General features: G+C 41.9%; 1 protein-coding gene across 8 annotated transcripts in view; it reads right to left on the reverse strand.

The window, feature by feature from the left end:
- Positions 1–18,605, reverse strand: part of PDE10A (phosphodiesterase 10A) — a 188,185-nt gene that overhangs the window by 50,210 nt on the left and 119,370 nt on the right. For 7 of the 8 annotated variants that reach the window (XM_081855168.1, XM_081855166.1, XM_081855167.1 and 4 more), the window contains one exon: positions 2,786–2,914. In XM_081855168.1, the coding sequence (XP_081711294.1) occupies positions 2,786–2,914 (129 nt within the window). Of the gene's footprint in view, positions 1–4; positions 27–2,785; positions 2,915–18,605 lie in introns of those variants that run through there. The other variant, XM_081855169.1, reaches the window with a different exon arrangement.

Raw genomic sequence — 18,605 nt, forward strand, 5'->3', positions numbered from 1 at the left:
ATACCTGCCACAACTCCCTGAATTTAATGTTATATAGCAGCAACCTCTCCAAACAGAATTAAGAGCTTTCACTTTACTGTAACACAGAAAGGGCAAAAGCCTTTAAAATGTTTAGGAGCAAGGAGACTCTCTATATACAGGACAACCCGAACTGTTACTTTGTGCCGTGCCTGCTTTGCTCCTGCAGGCTGCTCAGCTCAACATTCAGTGATGAATTCCCTCAAGGGATCTTCTGAGGCTGTTTCATCACAGTGCTTTGTTCTATGACAATAGAGGTGTGCTCACCTCTGCAGAGAGAAAGCAGCCTTGAAGAAGCGAGGCTGTTTTATGCAGGCGGATGAGTCACCTTTGAAGGTCCAAGAGGCTCCCACCGCCCCCACTTTGTAATGAAGTTCTTGTATCAAAATTTAAGAGCAAATGTCAATAAAATGAAAACAGACATCAACGGTCTTGGCAAGCAAGTACAGAGATCACATTGACTGTGGTGAATAATATATTAAATTACACATTGTTTTTATTGCATCCCAGTAAACTCTAAAGCCAGATCTGGGTGGAATACTGGTCCCTGGGATATGAGGTCTGGTAGGATTGGGAGTGTCCATGCAGTGATCACTGTCAGAACTAGAAACTCAAAGAAACAAAGATGGTGGGGCCAATGGGGGGCACCACTAGGAGTAGTTGTGCCTGTTCCCATATCTTGTACAGAATTCTTGGTAGGATCACCACCAGAGGAAAAGCATAATGGAATCATGGGAGGCAAAGAAGTCCACATTGAATGGGCCCAGGGTTCACTGAAGGTGTCTGAACACCAAGTTGTGAAGCATCCATTCCCTTGGATCCAGCCTGGTGCAACTCAGACAATTGGCCTGTGTGTTGGATGTACCAGAGATGTGTTTCAGAGAGATGCTAAAGAGATGCTTCTCTGCCCAGAACAGGAACAAAGTAGTCTCTTGTTGCAGATCTGTTTTGGTCCCTCCTTCTCTGTTTATCTAGGATTGCACACTCATGTTGTCTGTTCTAATCAAGACATGGGGCAGGCACCCGCAGCAGAAGTACTGAATGGCTAGTTGTGCTACAGAGAGTTTGAGCCACTTGACGCTGTGTTGGAATTTGGTGGCTGTCCAGTCCACTGAGATTAACTGTCCCTCGCAATGTGCTCCCCAGTCTTGTAGGCTTGGTATCTGATGTTATGGTTCTTTGGTAGCCAAACCTTTCCAAAGGTTGGTCTCCCTGGTCCACCAGTGCATGCTCTCTTGTAAATGTGGAGGGATTGGAACATAGAGATGATTGCTGTGGATAATCAACCATTGGTGTGGTAAGAGGAACCCCTGAAGCGGTCTCACGTGCAATTGGGCCTGTGAAGTGAATTGTGAGGCCAACATGCATAGACCCAGGATACAGGCTAACAACATGATGTCCATCCTCTTGGACAATATCAATAGTTTGGCATCAGCTTTAATCTTGACTGGGGTAGAGAGAGGAAGATCTCTGGGCCTGTGTTGAAGTGGAGGATGGGCAGAAGGATAATCCTCAAAGCCCAGGAAGGAGAGGAATGACAAGCCTATGTCACAACCTGTGCTGAGCTAGTTTCCTCTGGGGCACTGAACTGGACATGCAGTGGCCAGGAAACAGCAGGGAGAACAAGGGTAACTGGTCTTACATTGTCTCTAGAATGATGGGTCCACTTCTCCTGCTTTTCCCACCTAAACTGTTTCTGCACTACACTGGCGTGTTTCGCAAAGCCTTATGGGGCTGCTGGGTCTCACAATCGCCCATCAGGGCTTGCTGTGAGCCCAAAGAGGCCATCTCACCCTTTAAGGGAGGGCAGAGTCTTATGAGGGAACAGAGGGTCACCACACACAACTGCTGCAAGGAAGCATTGGGTTCCAAAGACCTGATTTTGCCTGCTCAGGAGCACTGGGCCCATCTGGGCCTTGTCAGGAAACCCTTTCTGTCATGGATTGCAGGGGGGGGGGTTGGGGGAATCTTGACAAACATACTTGTGCCTGTAAGAATCCTCTGGTACCAAAGGGATGCAATCTGTAACCAAAGCTGCAAAGGGCTGCTCTGATTTCCAGGGTGGGGGCAAGCACTGCCACAGCCACTTGCAGAGCTTCCAGGAAGCTTTCTAGATCTTAGCTGCTGCCAAGCTCAGCCCACAGCCTTGATCAGTGAAATCAGATAAAAATTGTAGCCAGGAGTAAACGCCCCAGGCAAGCTGCCTGCTTCTCACTCTTCTGAAGAGGGGAAACAGGAAAGGGGGGAGAGAGATCTAGAATTTTTCTTTTTTTAAGAAATAAGAATAATAAGAGGGTTAAAGAGTGAAGTGAGGAAAAATAAGATAACCCAAGATGATGAAATAAGAAGAGCCAAAGGCAATGAGACTGCTTTATCGAGGCAAGAGCAAAAAACTGAAGAGGGGACAGCCTATCTCCTTGTAATAGCTACTCCTGCCTTTGCCCACTAGAGGCACAAGGAAGCCCAACTCCGTTGATTTATGGCTGTGCTTGTAAGTCAAAAAAACTTCTCAGAAAGGAGGAGGAGAAGACATACTCTCCTTCCTTGGAGGTTTTTAAGCAGAGGTTGGATGGTCATCTGTCATGGGTGCTTTAGCTGAGTTTCCTGCATTGCAGGGGGTTGGACTAAATGACCCCTGGGGTTCCTTCCAACTCCACGATTCTATGATTCTATTCCTACTACTGCATGTTCAAAAATGTATGGAAATACAATTCCAGAATCAGCCCAATCATCAGGAGAATGATTCCAAAAGTTACTGAGATATTACCTTCCTCTGTGTTGTGTTTCCTTCTCAGCCATTTTTCCACTGTTTCAGCACTTACACTTTCTGACACAAATTCATCCAGTACCTGGGGATGGAGAGAAAGATAGGCCTTCACTTTTTCATCTGTCAAACCTGAAAAAGAGAACATTGCTGTTTATACTATGACTATTTTAATGAGAAATGTTATGGAAATAACAAAAAAGACAATCAGGAATAAGCTCTGTTGTGCCATGTACATCAGAATCACCTGGCCTGAAAACTTTGCAATAATTCAAAAGGTGATAACAGAAAGATATAATGGAGGCCTGCAGTCTGCAAGTAACAAATTGCATGAAAGTCCACTAACTGACCACTATGAAATCAACCCATGAGCAGAAAGCTAAGGGTAGGCAAACAGTTGCTGAGCCACTGGCAAATGAAAACCAATGTGTAAATACGAAGGGCCAAGTGTCTGGAGGACCTTGAAAGAGAGCCAAGTAGACAAGTAACTAAATGGATTTTAAAAAAAATTAATTAAAGCAACAACTTTAATTAATGTAAACATGCATTAATTAGTGTGTGTTTTGTTAAAGTAGAAACAGACTTTTGAGGAAACATTGCACTGAGTTGACAAAGCAACACTTCAGTGATTTCAGATACATGTGTCTGAACAAGTTTCAGATGGCACATGAAAAATCGGGGGGGGGGGCGGATCTAAAAATAAAGATTACTAGACATTTGCTATATTTCAAAAAGTGAAAATCAGGACACAAGGTGTTGAGCTTCCGATAAGGGTTGCCAAATTTTCCCACACATTTAAGCAATTTCTGCCCGGACACTGCTTCCAACTGCTGTGTTCCAGTTATGTCCAAGAAATTCCGGATGTATGGCAGCCCTATTCCCACCCCACCTCACCTGCGTGTGTGCTATCCATTGATATAGATCTAAGAAGCAATAGTGGATGCACATGGGTTGAAAGCAATACACAAGTCTCTACTGCTAAGTGGGGGGCGGGGGGAGCGAAGAGCGAAGAAATTGCCATTGCCAGATAGCACTGTGTGATAGCAACTGAATGATGGCGTGTACTAGGACTCCTCTCAGCAGCACAGTGCAAGGTCATGACCTGGAGAGTACCCTATTCATCTCATAAGACAAAACAAAATAGGAGCTATTTCCAAATATATTTCTTCTTCCAAAGAAAAGCATACGCATACGAATAGAGACAAGTATGCACACACACACACACACACACACACACACGCAGAGTAGTTAAGATTTGGAAATAACCACAGACCTCAAGTTATTGCACTGAAAGGAAAGAGAAAGTGGAATCTTGTAAAGGAGGTATTGTGATGATTTTTTTTTTCAAAGGAAAGGAATTGTACTTAATGAAAATATACCATGTCCCACTGCAATGTCACCAGATTCACTCCATTGGAATTACAATTGGTAAAAACAAATAAAGCCTGCAAACAGTACACATGTAGTTGGCTACTTAAGCAGACATGGCCCAATTCTGAGCTTGAATCGTTGTTGCCCTTCAATGGTTCAAATGTGACTTTCCCACAAGTTCCAAAAATGAAACAAGGCAACAAATCTCTGCCAGCATAATTCAAGCTTGACCTAGCCTCACACATCTTCTAGTCATTACACAAAGACAGAGGTGCTAGTTCCAGCAGTATTTATTCCCAGAGAAAAATGGCCAAAAAGCTCCCTTCATAAGTTTCAAACACAAGGCAAAAATCTTGCATGCGAGTACTGACAAACCTCCTAAAGCTGGTCCACCTGTTTTGTGTGTCACAATTCATCCCTGCTTGATTGTTGATATTGTTGAACCACAGCTCCTATCATCCATGACCACTGGTCATGATGACTGTGGCTGATGGGAGTTGTAGTCCCAACAACATCTGAAGCATACCAAACTTAAAGAAATTGGTACTAAACAAGTTTGTACTAGGAATGTTTCTTGCCTGCTTTGAATAGACAAACAAGCAAGTATGTCTGTCTTTCATGCCTGCAACTTGTACAGCAGGAATGGGAAATCTCCAGATGTTTTGAGGCTATTGCTCCCATCATACTGGCCAAGATGTGAGTTAGCATCCTACAGCATCAGGAAAGCTGCAAGTTCCCTATCCCTGTTCTACAGCATGAAAATTAACTCTCACTTTAAAGATAACAAGCGGGTAACAGCGGCAAACAATAGCACAGTTCTGAGAGTACCGAAGTAATCAAATACACAAATAAACTGAAAGCAATAATAATAGCCTGACAGACATGGTAGAATTTTAAACAGAAAATGTTGACATACATGACAGAATGTCATTATTCAGTACAGAGTCATTTCTGTGTCCTCACTTACCCTTACTTAAAGCCCATTGATGTCCACGGTCCTGTTTATGCATAATAATGCAGTATCACAGTCACTGAGACTAAAACAAGTATCTTCAAAACACTGTACTAGAAAAACAACAGCTTACATTTAATAATATTTTTTTAAAAAGCAGCTCTGGTCGCCTCATAACTTTGAGTTTAGCATGCAAGATTTTCCTGATCTTACAAGTTTTTCATTGCAAAAATCCATTTCCTATCTTCACGTTGCAAGAGCAATACGATACAAATATTTTTCAAAGGTGTGTCGGAAACAAGTGCAGCAAATCGCCTAGAGGGAGTAAGTTGCATGTTTTCACAAACAGAAAACACACTGAATACAAAAGTGTTAATTAGTTCTGCTGGGGACAGAACTAATTAGAATAACTCCTTAACTACTGCTTCTCACTGTGAATGCATGGATAAGAAACATTTGTTTTAGCACAAATAATAAAAAAATATTCCTTCATCATCGTTATTTCTACAATAATAATATTTTTATGTAATGCTTCTAAAGCATTCAAAGCACTTCCTATACACTCATAATCCTTATAACAACTGACTTGTAAAGTCACTATTATTCTTATGGGGGTATTGTGGCTGAGAGATGTACCTTACTTATGCATTACTCATGTGTAGTACAACTGGGTGTCAGGGGACTCAGCTACACAGCTGCAAATAAAACGTTTTAAATGTATTGTAAAGTGCAATATAAAAATGTGACACTAGACGGTGACAGTGAGCTATGCCAAATTCAATGTATTTTTCAAAACTTTTTTTAAAATACATTTTCACAGCATTGTTTATATGTGTGTAGATTCCATCCTGAAGTAACATCTAGGCACAAGGAGCGGCTTGCAACTCTGCCATTCTATTCAGACAATTGCTCACAATGCATGTTTGTTTACTTTTAAAAATCCAAAGTCAGGAGTAAGACTAAAGGTGCAGCCCCACTCTGGTCTGTGAACATGGCCTGTAAGCAAGTTACACAGGTGCAGGGATACATGGTCTGCCTAAGGCTACCTACCTAGTGAGCTTTGAATTATAGACTTACCAGCTCACAGTGCCTTTTATCAGCTTTGGGTCATAAACTTCATGCTTAACTAGGTAGAGATAGCCTTGCCAGTTATCCGTGTTCTTGCTATTGTTAATATTTTATTACAATGCACTTTGTGTGGATCTGGCTTCAAAAACAGTCTAGAATTTTTTGTCAGTCCAAAATAGGGTGGCAAGCTTGTTAACTGGGACTGGACGATCTGACATTACTCCTGTCCTCCGAGATTTGCCTCCCAGTGTTTCTTGGCTCTGTTCATGGTGCTGGTTTTAACTTTTAAAGTCCTGCATCATTTGGGGATAGATCACCTCCTCCCACATATAGCTATGCAGACAATGAGGTCACCTCTGAAGGCCCTTCTCCAGGTGCCTTCACCAAATATGGTGAAGCAGTTGGCTACCAGGAAGAAGGCTTTGTCGGTTATAACACCCTGATGATGGAATGTCTACTTCAGAGAAGCTCACTTCTTGCCCGCTATATCCTTTTTGATATGAGGACATTCTAATTTCCCCCAGAATTCTAAGCAGATTTTTAATGGCTCTTAGCAGCATTTAATGGATGAAATTCAACATGGAACTAAGAGGATTTTTTCATCAATGCATGCATTTCTGCTTGTCAGACAGAACCATGTCTTCTCTCCACCCCCACATTGTTGTGCTGGTTCTCCTGACCCTCCAGAGCAGATTTTTTTGGGGGGGAGAGCTCTTGTGCACTAGCTGGAGTCCTTCTGCTGGCTTTCACCAACACGCCAGGTTAGTTGAATCCAGGCAAATGCTTTTGCTTTTAGATCTGTTGCACTGGTTGAAAAATCTATTGGACTGTTTTATTTTTATGCTTCCTAATACTTTTCAATGCCACATTCTGCATTTTAAAATTTCTAAATTGTATTTTTAGAATATTTTAACTGATCATTGTCAGATGGCCTGGCAAACTTTGGTTATGGAGCAGAATATAAATGTAAGCAAAATCTCTTCTGCTTTTAAATTATAGCCAAATCATGTGTATACCACCATTTAATATTCCTGCTGAATGATGGAATCTAGTGCTAAGAACACCCAGGATTGCTTCAAGAGAGTTTGTTTTATCGAGCATACATTTCCATTTGTTTCCAGGGAGATTAGAAGACATTGGGTGTTTACTGAACATTCATTCTGATTAGCTCACAGGGAAGTTAGGTGACATTACACCAAGCAGATGCTGTCCCACTTTCCAGTTTCTATGTCCTGTCACTTTCCTTGTTGCAAAAGTCTGGTGCCAGGACTGGTTGGTTGGGCAAGAGCTCCAAACCAACTTTAATTGTGCAACCTGAACTGGCCAATTGGATCACACCCAAAAATAGAGACAAACTGGAAGTGCACAGCATCATAAAACACAGTCCTGTTTACATTGCATATAGATGCAAGTAACACAATCCATAGGTTCACCCAGCTCTTAGGTTCACAGAGAACCCCTGAGTATGTTAGAGCACAATAGATCAAGATGCATTACTGCAAATCATTTTTTAAAAATGAATTTTGTAGAACTATGAATATATGAGTTTCTAAAAACCAATGTTAGAATCAGATATCCACAACTGTACTAATCCTAACCTGCACCCCACCCCCAGGCACTGCCTGTTAATAAGTCTTACTTCAGAGTCTAGACTGATTGCAAGGCTGTGACCTTAAATTGGATGGTTGGATAGTGTCTTCGAAGCTACAAACATGAGTCTGACCAAACTGCGGGAGGCAGTGGAAGACAGAAGTGCCTGGCGTGCTCTGGTCCATGGGGTCACGAAGAGTCGGACACGACTAAATGACTAAACAACAACAGACCTTAAATTGGCCTTTACATTCTGGGAAAGCTTTTCCCACCCTGAAGTGGGAAACCACATGAGGCTCCAATATGGTTTTAAAAAAAAATGCTCCACTATGAGACAGGATGGTACATCCCAGAGAGCCAAATAATGTCCTGCATATCCTGGGAACCGGAAATTCCTACCCTGTGAATTCCTGCTTCAGCATGCAAAAGGGGGGATTCTGAAGTTTATTAAGATGACACAAGGATTGGCTATGCCTTTGTGGTCCATGCAAGAGGAGTGAATCATAACAGAATACCTTCCTGCCTCTTATCAAGACAAAATCAACAGGTAAGAAATCCCTTTTCGTAGTAATTTTTTAAGGCATCCATGGCATGTGTGTACACTGCTTCATTTGGATTAGAAGCTAATCCCATTAAATGAATCCCTTCTTTGTTCAAAACATCAGAATTCAACAGTAATTTTATAATATCCTTTTCAAGTCAGACCTTTTTTAAAAAAATAAAATCACAATCCATTTAAGTGAAGAATGCACAGCACACAAAAAGCCCTAAGCAGTACCTAACAGTAGTGCTTGGACAAAATCTGTCAACCACTAATAAACAGAATGTGTTTTAGTGGAAACAAATTTAAAGTATCATTTTCAGTTACAGAGAATATAATTGATTTATTCTCCTATTGAATCCAAGTTTTGTTTTCCCACCAGAAAGCAAACTCGGCCCTCCAGATGTTTTGGGACTACAACTCCCGTCATCCCTGACCACTGGTCCTGTTAGCTAGGGATGATGGGAGTTGTAGCCCCAAAACATCTGGAGGGCTGAGTTTGCCTATGCCTGCCTTATACCTTGTCCACCTGCCCATGTGGAGTACAGGTAACTCGCATCTTACGCTTGTTTTATTTACGCGATTGCAGCGTTGCGCAGTTGGTGGGGGAAATAAATAAATAAATAAAGAGGGAGGAAACCCAGTCTCTGTTTATCTATTTCCCCCGTCCCACATGCACAAAGTTGTGATCACGGTTTACCCGGCTTTGGGGAGATTCTGCAAGGGCTCTGTCAGCATTTCAGAGGCCTCACACAGCCCTTCCAAAGCTGGGTAAACGGCATCAGGCGCAAGGGCTCTGGCAGGGTCATAGACTTCTCCTTTCTCTTTCCCAAAGCTGAGCAAGCACCTACTAGGCTTTGGGCAAGGAGACAGGAGGACTCTAGGACCTTGGCAGAGCCCTACCTTCCCAAAACCAGATAGGCAGTCCCGCACATTGCACAGGAGCCTGTTCCAGGGGTTCATGGCTTTATGCATTTTTGCATACAAACATGGACCCCTGGAACCAAGATGTGAGTTACCTGTAGCAGACAGGGTATTCAGGGACTGGGGAGACCTCAAGTTCTGAAGGGTGAGCAGCATATAGTCTTAAAACCCCTTTTAAAAATAATGCTTTGTCACATGCTACCTTGATATAGATCTTTTATCTACTACCCAAAAGGCAATACCATTTCACAACTGCTTTTCCCGTTTGTTAGGTTTCCTTTTACCTGCTTTCAATCTTTGCATTCCCACTATTTTCAAGTGGAAATAAGGAAGTACAGTAAATAAGAGCAAGACAAGGGAAACCTTTAATTAAGAGGTATGATTAGAAAGAAGATGGATACTTCTTCCCAAGAAAATGTTTCATCTGTTAGATGATAATCTAAGCCTTCAAAGCCAACATTTTTTTTTTCTGTGATTACTGTTATTACATGTAATCTGTGGGCTAAATTATAAAGTTCAGCCTTAATTATGATCACTCTGCATAAGCATTAGGAGAAGCAGACCTCAAGTTTGTATGGATTGTTCCCTGCTTAGACTAAAGAAAACCAGCGGCTTCCTTCAGCACAATTGCAACAAAATTATCATTTGAACTTCTTGTTAAATGCATTTGACAGCAATTTCAGATTTATAAATCAGATATATATTAGCTCCCTCTATTCACTGGTTTGCTGTTACTGAAGAAGATTGACAGGAAACCACATGCAATAAAGTTTCATGCTCAATTGTGCATATCCAAATATTAGCCCACAAAAACTTTCAAAGGCACCATTTACTGCTCTTTGCCCATGAGCACTCCATACACAGAACACTAAAATACAGTGGTACCTCTAGTTACGAACTTAATTCGTTCTGGAGATCCATTCTTAACCTGAAACTGTTCTTAACTAGAGGCATGCTTTTGCTAATGGGGCCTCTTGCTGCCGCTGCGCCGCTGGCACACGATTTCTGTTCTCATCCTGGGGCAAAGTTCCCAACTCGAGGTAACTCTTCCAGGTTAGTGGAGCTTGTAACCTGAAGCATTTGTAACCTGAGGCATTTGTAACTCGAGGTACCACTGTATTAACATTAGTTATTTCAAAAAGTTCATGATCTAAGATTTTTGCTGTTTTGACATTCACCCATTTCCCACCAGTGGACATTACCAGCTTTTTAATCAGTTAGCACAGGATTAATTATTTTAATTTCCCACCCTCGCATCCCAAATACAGTTTTAATCAGTTTCAAACCATAATGTTCTCTCCTATTTATGTGATCTAGTGCAGTCTCATTTGCTAAGCTCATATAAACTGAGCAAATGAAACCCAAGGCCATTAAATTGATGCACCCTGTGGGAACATATAGAACACTTAACTTACAAAATAAAGTTATTTAACACACTAGACGATAAAGGGAAAATAATCCTACTTTTAAAATCACTAATTAAATTCTTCACTAAAATATTTTGTAAGTTAATCGTTCCAGGAAAAAACAAAAACCAACGTAGCATTACATTAATGAGCTCAATTTACAAAGATTTTTTTACCAATACAAGGGGCTCACTGAACATCAAGGATGTTACATTTCTTCTGATGTAGTACGATTGCATCTTGCACAGGAGTTACATTCCGAGGATGGTGCACGCATACAAAAACCTGTATGCCAAAAACCCCTTGCATGACCATCCTTAACTTTCAAGCAAGGCACAGAGCTGAGGAAACATATAGGCATAGGAGCCCCTCAACAGTAGATTAAGCCTGCCAGACTGCAGAAAAATAGGTCCAAGGAATGGTATCCAACTAACTTGTTCCATCAACACAAAGATTCCACATTAAGGATATTATCCCACATGCTATGTTATATTCAAGAGTGCCCAGCTGACTTTAGTGATTTCATACATGAGCTAAATCAGGGGTGGCTAGCCTATGGTCTGCAGGCTGAATTTGATTCCCCAGGTGATTCTGGATGGCAAACAAAGCCTCTCAGTAATTTGGCTGCATTTTCAGAAAAAGGGTTTTGTTTTTTAACAACAGGTGGCACTGTTGTCCTCACACTGTTTTGGAGAGATCTTCGACAGCCTGACAGCAGAGCTTCTTACATTTGCAAAAGAGTCCCTCCTGCTTCTGCGGCAGCACCATTCTTAGATCTAAGAAGCAGAAGAGCCTCCCTCTGTTTCCTATCTCAAAACCTTGGTGATGATGATGTGCCAGAGGCAGAAGAGGTTCTGTGTGTATGTCAATATGTGCAGGCTCTGTGTATGTACATGTGTGTCCATGTTCATCCGTCCCCCCTGAGGTTGAGTGTGCATGTGCACATATAAATTGGGCTCAGGTTGGCACGTGGTTCTCAAAGAGGTGGCAAATCCTCAATGTGGTCTTTGAGCCAAAATAATGTTTAGCCACCCCTGAGCTAATGACTGCAGCCTAGGTATGTAATAGCTAGATATGAATGCTAATTCAATTCATTATTTAAGGAAATGGGCACATAAGTAGAAACTTTCAAATCATGGTTCAGCTATGGACTACAGAATCTTTTAAAGGGTTGTTGAAGTTTTTTAATTACTGATGGCCATGCAACTCTGAAAGAGGAACACACATAAATATGGCAAGAAACAGCAAATACCATGAAACCTCAGTTATATTTATGCAGTTGCAAATACCATGAAACCTCAGTTATATTTATGCAGTTGCAAACATAATTAGGCCATATTTGTATTGAATCATCACTGCATCCACTAGATGTGGCACTTAAGAGCTGAATAGCATCAGTAATTATGGGTGATTTTAAAACTCCAAGTAGACCTGCTGAAATCAGCTGCTGAAATCAATATGCTTATGTTACTTAAGTTCATCCATTTTTGTAGCTGAACTCTGAGTATGGGTAATGCCAGATATCACAGTACAGTGGTACCTCGGGTTAAGAACTTCATTTGTTCTGGAGGTCTGCTCTTAACCTGAAACTGTTCTTAACCTGAAGCACCACTTTAGCTAATGGGGCCTCCTGCTATTGCTGCGCCACTGGAGCACGATTTCTGTTCTCATCCTGAAGTAAAGTTCTTAACCCGAGGTAATATTTCTGGGTTAGCGGAGTCTGTAACCTGAAGTGTATGTAACCTGAAGCGTATGTAACCCGAGGTACCACTGTATTAAATTTTAAAGCTAATACCTTTCAGTAAAGACAGCCATTACTCAAATAAAACCAGTATTATCACTCTTCCCTTACATAATAGCTGAAATATCACAGACACCTTTCTCACTGATACAGGCTAACATTCATGTTAATGTTAGATTCTGGCAGATCATGACTGCTTAGAACAGCATAAAAGGGGAGGATGCACAGCTTACACAGCATTTCTAACATAACATAAAAAATGGACCTGGAGAAGAGTGTGCACAGTACCTGCTCATGCACTTACAAGGGGCTCCCCTCGCCAATACAAGATCAGCTGCATCTATGTTGGCAGCTTTTATCTCCAATTGAGAGAGGGAAGGTGAGGGAATAGGCAGAATCTGGCACCTACTACCCATTGCACCTACCTAACCCGAGTACTGAGTGTAAGTCAACAGCTTTTTAGATCCAGAACTGCTTTCTGCACGAGGGTCATATGAGTGTGCATTACACTTGAAACTGTGTGGTAATAATGCATAGCACAGAACTCCCTGCAGTGCACATATAGGCTGCATGCAGCCCTCACAAGCTTTCCCTGCAGGCAGCTGTGGGTTCAATCCATGCCATTCAAGCTGTGCCTGCAAAGGAAACGTGTTCCTTTGTATCCCTGACTTGAATTCAAAGAGAAAATCAGGAACAATCCATCCTAAATCTTCTTTCCTTTTTAGTCACAGCTTAAAACAGGCTTCCTCAACCTCAGCCCTCCAGATGTTTTTGGCCTACAACTCCCATGATCCCTAGCTAGCAGGACCAGTGGTCAGGGACGCTGGGAATTGTAGACTCAACACATCTGGAGGGCCAAGGTTGAGGAAGCCTGGCTTAAGTCTCACGTCACAATTTGAGCCTTCCCATAACTCATGCCATATATGGCAACAGGTCTGGAAAAGTTGGGCATCAATTGCCGTAAACAGTTGTACAGGAAAGTTTTTAATGTTTGATGTTTTGATTTGTTGGAAGCCACCCAGAGTGGCTGGGGAAAACCAGTCAGATGGGCAGCATATAAATAATTTGTTGTTGTTGTTGTTGCTGCTGCTGCTGCTGCTGCTGCTGTTATTATTGTTATCATTGCTATTAAACAGCCTGCTGGCCAACCTCTGATGGGTCTAATTAGGTCCATGAGCTGCAGGTTTCCCTCCAATGCTGCAGCTCTTCCTTAAATGGTTTTAAATCCATAGACTACAATGCAGGAAGTTCAGCATGCTGTGAATACAGTGGTACCTCTGGATGCGAACGGGATCCGTTCTGGAGCCCCGTTCGCATCCAGAGCAGAATGCAACCCGCGTCTGCGCATGCGCGATTCACAATTCACCACTTCTGCGCATGCGCATGACGTTATTTTGAGCGTCTGTGCATGCGCGAGTGGCAAAACCCGGAAGTAACACGTTCCGTTACTTCCAGGTCACCGCGGAGCGCAACCCGAAAACACTCAACCTGAAGCAACTTCAACCTGAGGTATGACTGTACAAGTCTATTTTCATGTCAGAAACAGAGGCTTAACATTACTCATACTGTTTTCTTCTACTAACTTCCTAAAGTGACATCTGTCTCCAACGTACATGACATTCTTGTTAGATCTCTCATGGCTCTGCTTCATCTACCCATTATGCCCTTTGATTTTGCTTCTTTTCACAGCCATGCACATTAAAACAGGGGTGGAGACCAGCCCTCAGGCCCAATTAATCCCATCAAGCCTCTCCATTTGGCATACAAGGCAGTATCGACCAAGCCATATCCACCTGCCCTGCACCTGACATCATATGATCCTCAGGCCTTGCAAAGCGCCACACGCCAGGCTCTGCAAGCACCAATGGCCAGTTGTATGTCATGCCTTGCAAAGCACTGTGCCTTTATCCCCAGTCTGATTTCAAACTTCAAGGACGAAAAGAGGTCACCTGATATCACTGTGGCATCAGGTGATTGAAACGTGGGTAGCCTCATCTGACTGCCAAGCCTGGTCCACTGGGTGTCTCCCCAGCAGTAAAGGGAGAAAGGGTTGCTGATTTATCCAGAAGAATCCAAGAATTTTCTCCATTCTTCTCTAAGTAATTATTATGCACGTCTTACCTAGTATCTTTTTTCTTTCTTTCAGTAAGCCATAATTCACTGTTCTCAAGGTACTTTGTAATGGCAATGTAAAAATTATACCAAAAATAACACTCATTTAAACATAGCTCATTATCCATCTGTTTTCATAATTTCCATTTCACATGAGAAATCTTGAAAGAGCTATTTGAGAGTGGGAAATATTGAGGGAAGTAAAGTTACTTCTATAAAAGGACATGAAGTTACAGCCATGGAAGCCCTGTCGGACATTCGGGTTCCAAAGAAAGTTTGCAAACTAGAACACTCACTTCCAGGTTTGCGGTGTTTGGGAGCCAAAACGTCCGAGTACCAAGGCATTCAGGATCCAAGGTACGACAAATTACTGGAGGACAGATCTATCAACAGTTGTTAGCAATGGTAGCAACACAGAACCTCCAGGTCCAGAGGCAGAGTTACAGGTGCTGTGAACCCAAGAAGAACCTGGTAGGTGACTGTTAAAGAACGAATGCTGCACTAGATGGAACCTCAGTCAGAACCAATGAGGTTCTTTTAGTCTTATAGTACACGTTTTAAGAACTGTTCTGTGTTGCTGAATCTTAAATGCCTGACAAATTAACAAAAATGTCCTCATGTCATAGAAAGCTGTTTTTCACTGTCAGCTGACAAATCTGAAAAACTCAAATAGGAAAACACAAAACTGTCCTACATAACAGCCCAGAGGCATGATACAGGCAGAACTGTAGTACAGTAAGTTTGAAACAGAATTATTTGGGTTGCATAATTAAACAAATAGTCTCAAGGGAAGAAAAAAAAAGGCAAGGTAGTAACTATGTAACAATTTGTTGCAATGTACATACATTACAGTAACAACCAACTATGGGCATGATGAGTGTCCAAATAGCTTTAAAAAATTAATGCACAGAGTAGGAACATTATTATTTTTTTTCTTAACAGAGATATATTGAGTAAAGAAATTATTTCTGAGTTACATAAAGAAATATATATACAGCCATCCTTGGAGTATATCTGAACGTATTTAAAAATCTATTTACAACCACCAAAATTGAAATGCAGCATGAACTGTTATTTTTATTTAATTATTGTATTTACATCCCACACTTTTCTGCAAGGAGCTCAAGGGCACATACATGGTTCCTCCCTCCTCATTTAATCTGCACAACAACCCTGTGAGCTAGGTTAGCCTAAGAGGCAGTGATTGGCCCAAAGTCACCCAGTGAGCTTTGTGCCCAAATGGGGATTTGAACCCTGGTCTCCCAGATCCTGGTCTGATACTCCAATCACTATGCCATACTTGGGCCAGCAAGAACTCCAACTAAGTAAAAAGTTGGAGTATGTGCAAATTCTAAGTTATTTGCATTTGGTACCCTCTCTCTCTTTTCTGGCACAATATATGGACTTGCACCCTAAGCTTCTATGGGGAGAAGTCCACTCATGGAATGCTCCAACTGGTCAAAGGCGCAATTTTCATTTACTTCTCCTGCCCCCACCCCACTCCCAAACAACCTGCTCTAAAAGACTGGAGGACATTATGGAACAGGGGTCAGCAAACTTTTTCAGCAGGGGGCTGGTCCACTGTCCCTCAGACCTTGTGGGGGGCCGGACTATATATTGGGGGGGGTGAATGAATTACTATGCCCCACAAATAACTCAGAGATGCATTTTAAATAAAAGCACACATTCTGCTCATGTAAAAACACCAGGCAGGCCCCACAAATAACCCAGAGATGCATTTTAAATAAAAGGGCACACTCTACTCATGTAAAAGCATGCTGATTGCCAGACCGTCCACAGGCCGGATTTAGAAAGTGGTTGGGCCAGATCCGGTCCCCGGGCCTTAGTTTGCCTACCCATGCTCTGGAACAATGCAGGAGGTGGTGCTGGAAACTCCAGGGAAAGGAGAGTGAAAATAGTCCCCCCTCTCTCTCTCACAGACACACACACACACACACACAGACACACACACACTGCTTTCACCAGTAGGAGCATTCATTATACCAAATACGCTTTTCATGAACAGACGGAGCCCTTCTGTTTGTGTTAGGGCAACTGAAGATCAAAGCTCTGACTATTTTGCAAGACAAACTTCAGAACTTACGAACAATTTCCTTAAGCCATGCAGAATTTAGCTGAGTCTTCCTATTTTACAAACACTGCATGTTGCATTCCGTATCTGATTCCAACAGCACAATGAAGTAAATATTGCACACGGTGATTTAAACACTTTTCTGGTGGACATTCGTGCTTGCCAAGTAATTTAGGAATAATACTAAATAGTTTGAACAGACAGGATTCTGGCTCTGTTTCAAGGAAAGCAATAAGATGTTTTTAAAAATGCTTCAACAGAGCTGCCTTTTTCAGACAAAGAACCTTTCTTCCTCTCTGGCGCACATGTTTGGGAAGAGAGCCAAGGTGCTACTTATCAGCTGTTTGACATCAGGGGAGGACTGTGTGCGTCAGAAGGCCCAGTGGGGACTCCTGAGTTATGGCAATGGACCATGTGGTTCTTATCAGCTTGTAAAGCCTTGCACTTCAGTCACTGCAGCGTGAACAGGGAGAAAAGGAGGGGCAAGAGAATAAGGTGGTTTAAATAAACGTGAAGACTTGAAGGCTTCCCAAGCTATCGCGGGCTAAGTGTGCTGCAGCAAGTAGCACTATGAATAAACACAACTTCTTTGGTTTAAACTCTTCTCACCTCCCTCCTGTAGTAATTGCATAAGGACAAAGTGTTCAAAGCAGAGGAGGAGCCCTGTTTGCAGAATCAATTGTTCATAAAGAAACAAGGGTACGTACCCCTGGGATGTGGAATACAAGGTGGACTGTTAAACAGCATCCTCATTATTTCAATAATATTCACATACATTGTGAATACTCTGTCAGGTCTGGCATTTACTTCTGAGCACCAAAAATAGCATGTGTTTTATCTGTTCTGCCTTCTGCAGCAAATAGCTTGTTCAGTGGAATTTCTTCATAGGCTGCCTCATGCCAGTTTCTAATGTAAGAGCCAGCTTAGTTTGCAACCCTAGAATAATCCATAGGCAGCATGGAAGTGTATGAATTGTTCCTTCTCCAACTACTGTATCAAGGTCTGAAGCAATATTCAGCCTAGAGCACATGCTGATAGGCACCACTGACTCACGGAGATGGAAGGGAAACATTAGCAATTTACTTCCAGAAATGTTTTTTCAACCTACAGCTTGGTTAAAAAAAAAAAAAAGTTGCTGCATTTTTTTAAATGGAAGTATTTACTAAATTGTTAACTTGATTTTAGCTTTCATTGAAATGTCTATAGATATGTCATCTGAGCAAATTCCCAAAATCTATCATGAATTTTGCCTTGTCAGAATCTGTTGGCAATCAAACTAGGCAGACCACCTACTTCCCAAGTAATTTCACTCACTTCAATTGGAATTCTTTAACTTCCATTTAAATATTGACAGATGATGAGTGAAACTGAATGGTACCTGTGTACAAGCAGAAAGGACTTCTGCTTGCACAACAAGGCTTTACCCTTCCTTGTCTCCTTCCTGCAGCCACCTGTGCCCTCCATTAATCTGTGGCAGAGGGCTAGGGAACCCTCAGAAGCCACTGGCAGGAGGTGGCTGACATTATCTGTCATACAGCTTCACTTTTTAAAAAGTCTAGCTTTTTAAACCTACACTTGAAAAACGAAGGAATTCAGAAGTTCACACACGCAGCACTTGTAACTTTAGTTCATCCAAAAAGGTGGGTGTCCTTCCCAACTGCAGGTTCTATGAGACCAATACTACACAAAAAATGTGAATTCAGTAAATTTTGTTGAAGTTGCGTAATCTCTTTGCTTCAAAGCATGTTTAAAGAAATGCTGTTAAAGATAAAAAGAATACTTATTAGAGTTTGACTCTAAATGGAAATACCTCCTTATAATTATAACCTATGTTATGACTATTGCATAAATACTACTAGTAAATATTCTGGGCCACACTAATATTATGAGTTTTAGCCCCCACCTAAAGTGACAAGGCTCCTGCAAACCTAGCAGTTCGAAAGCACATTAGAGTGCAGGTAGATAAATAGGTACCGCTCCAGCGGGAAGGTAAACGGCGTTTCCATGCGCTGCTCTGGTTCGCCAG

The sequence above is a fragment of the Podarcis erhardii genome (genome assembly GCF_964252035.2).
Source record: "Podarcis erhardii genome assembly, chromosome: 3".
Lineage (NCBI taxonomy): Eukaryota > Metazoa > Chordata > Lepidosauria > Squamata > Lacertidae > Podarcis > Podarcis erhardii.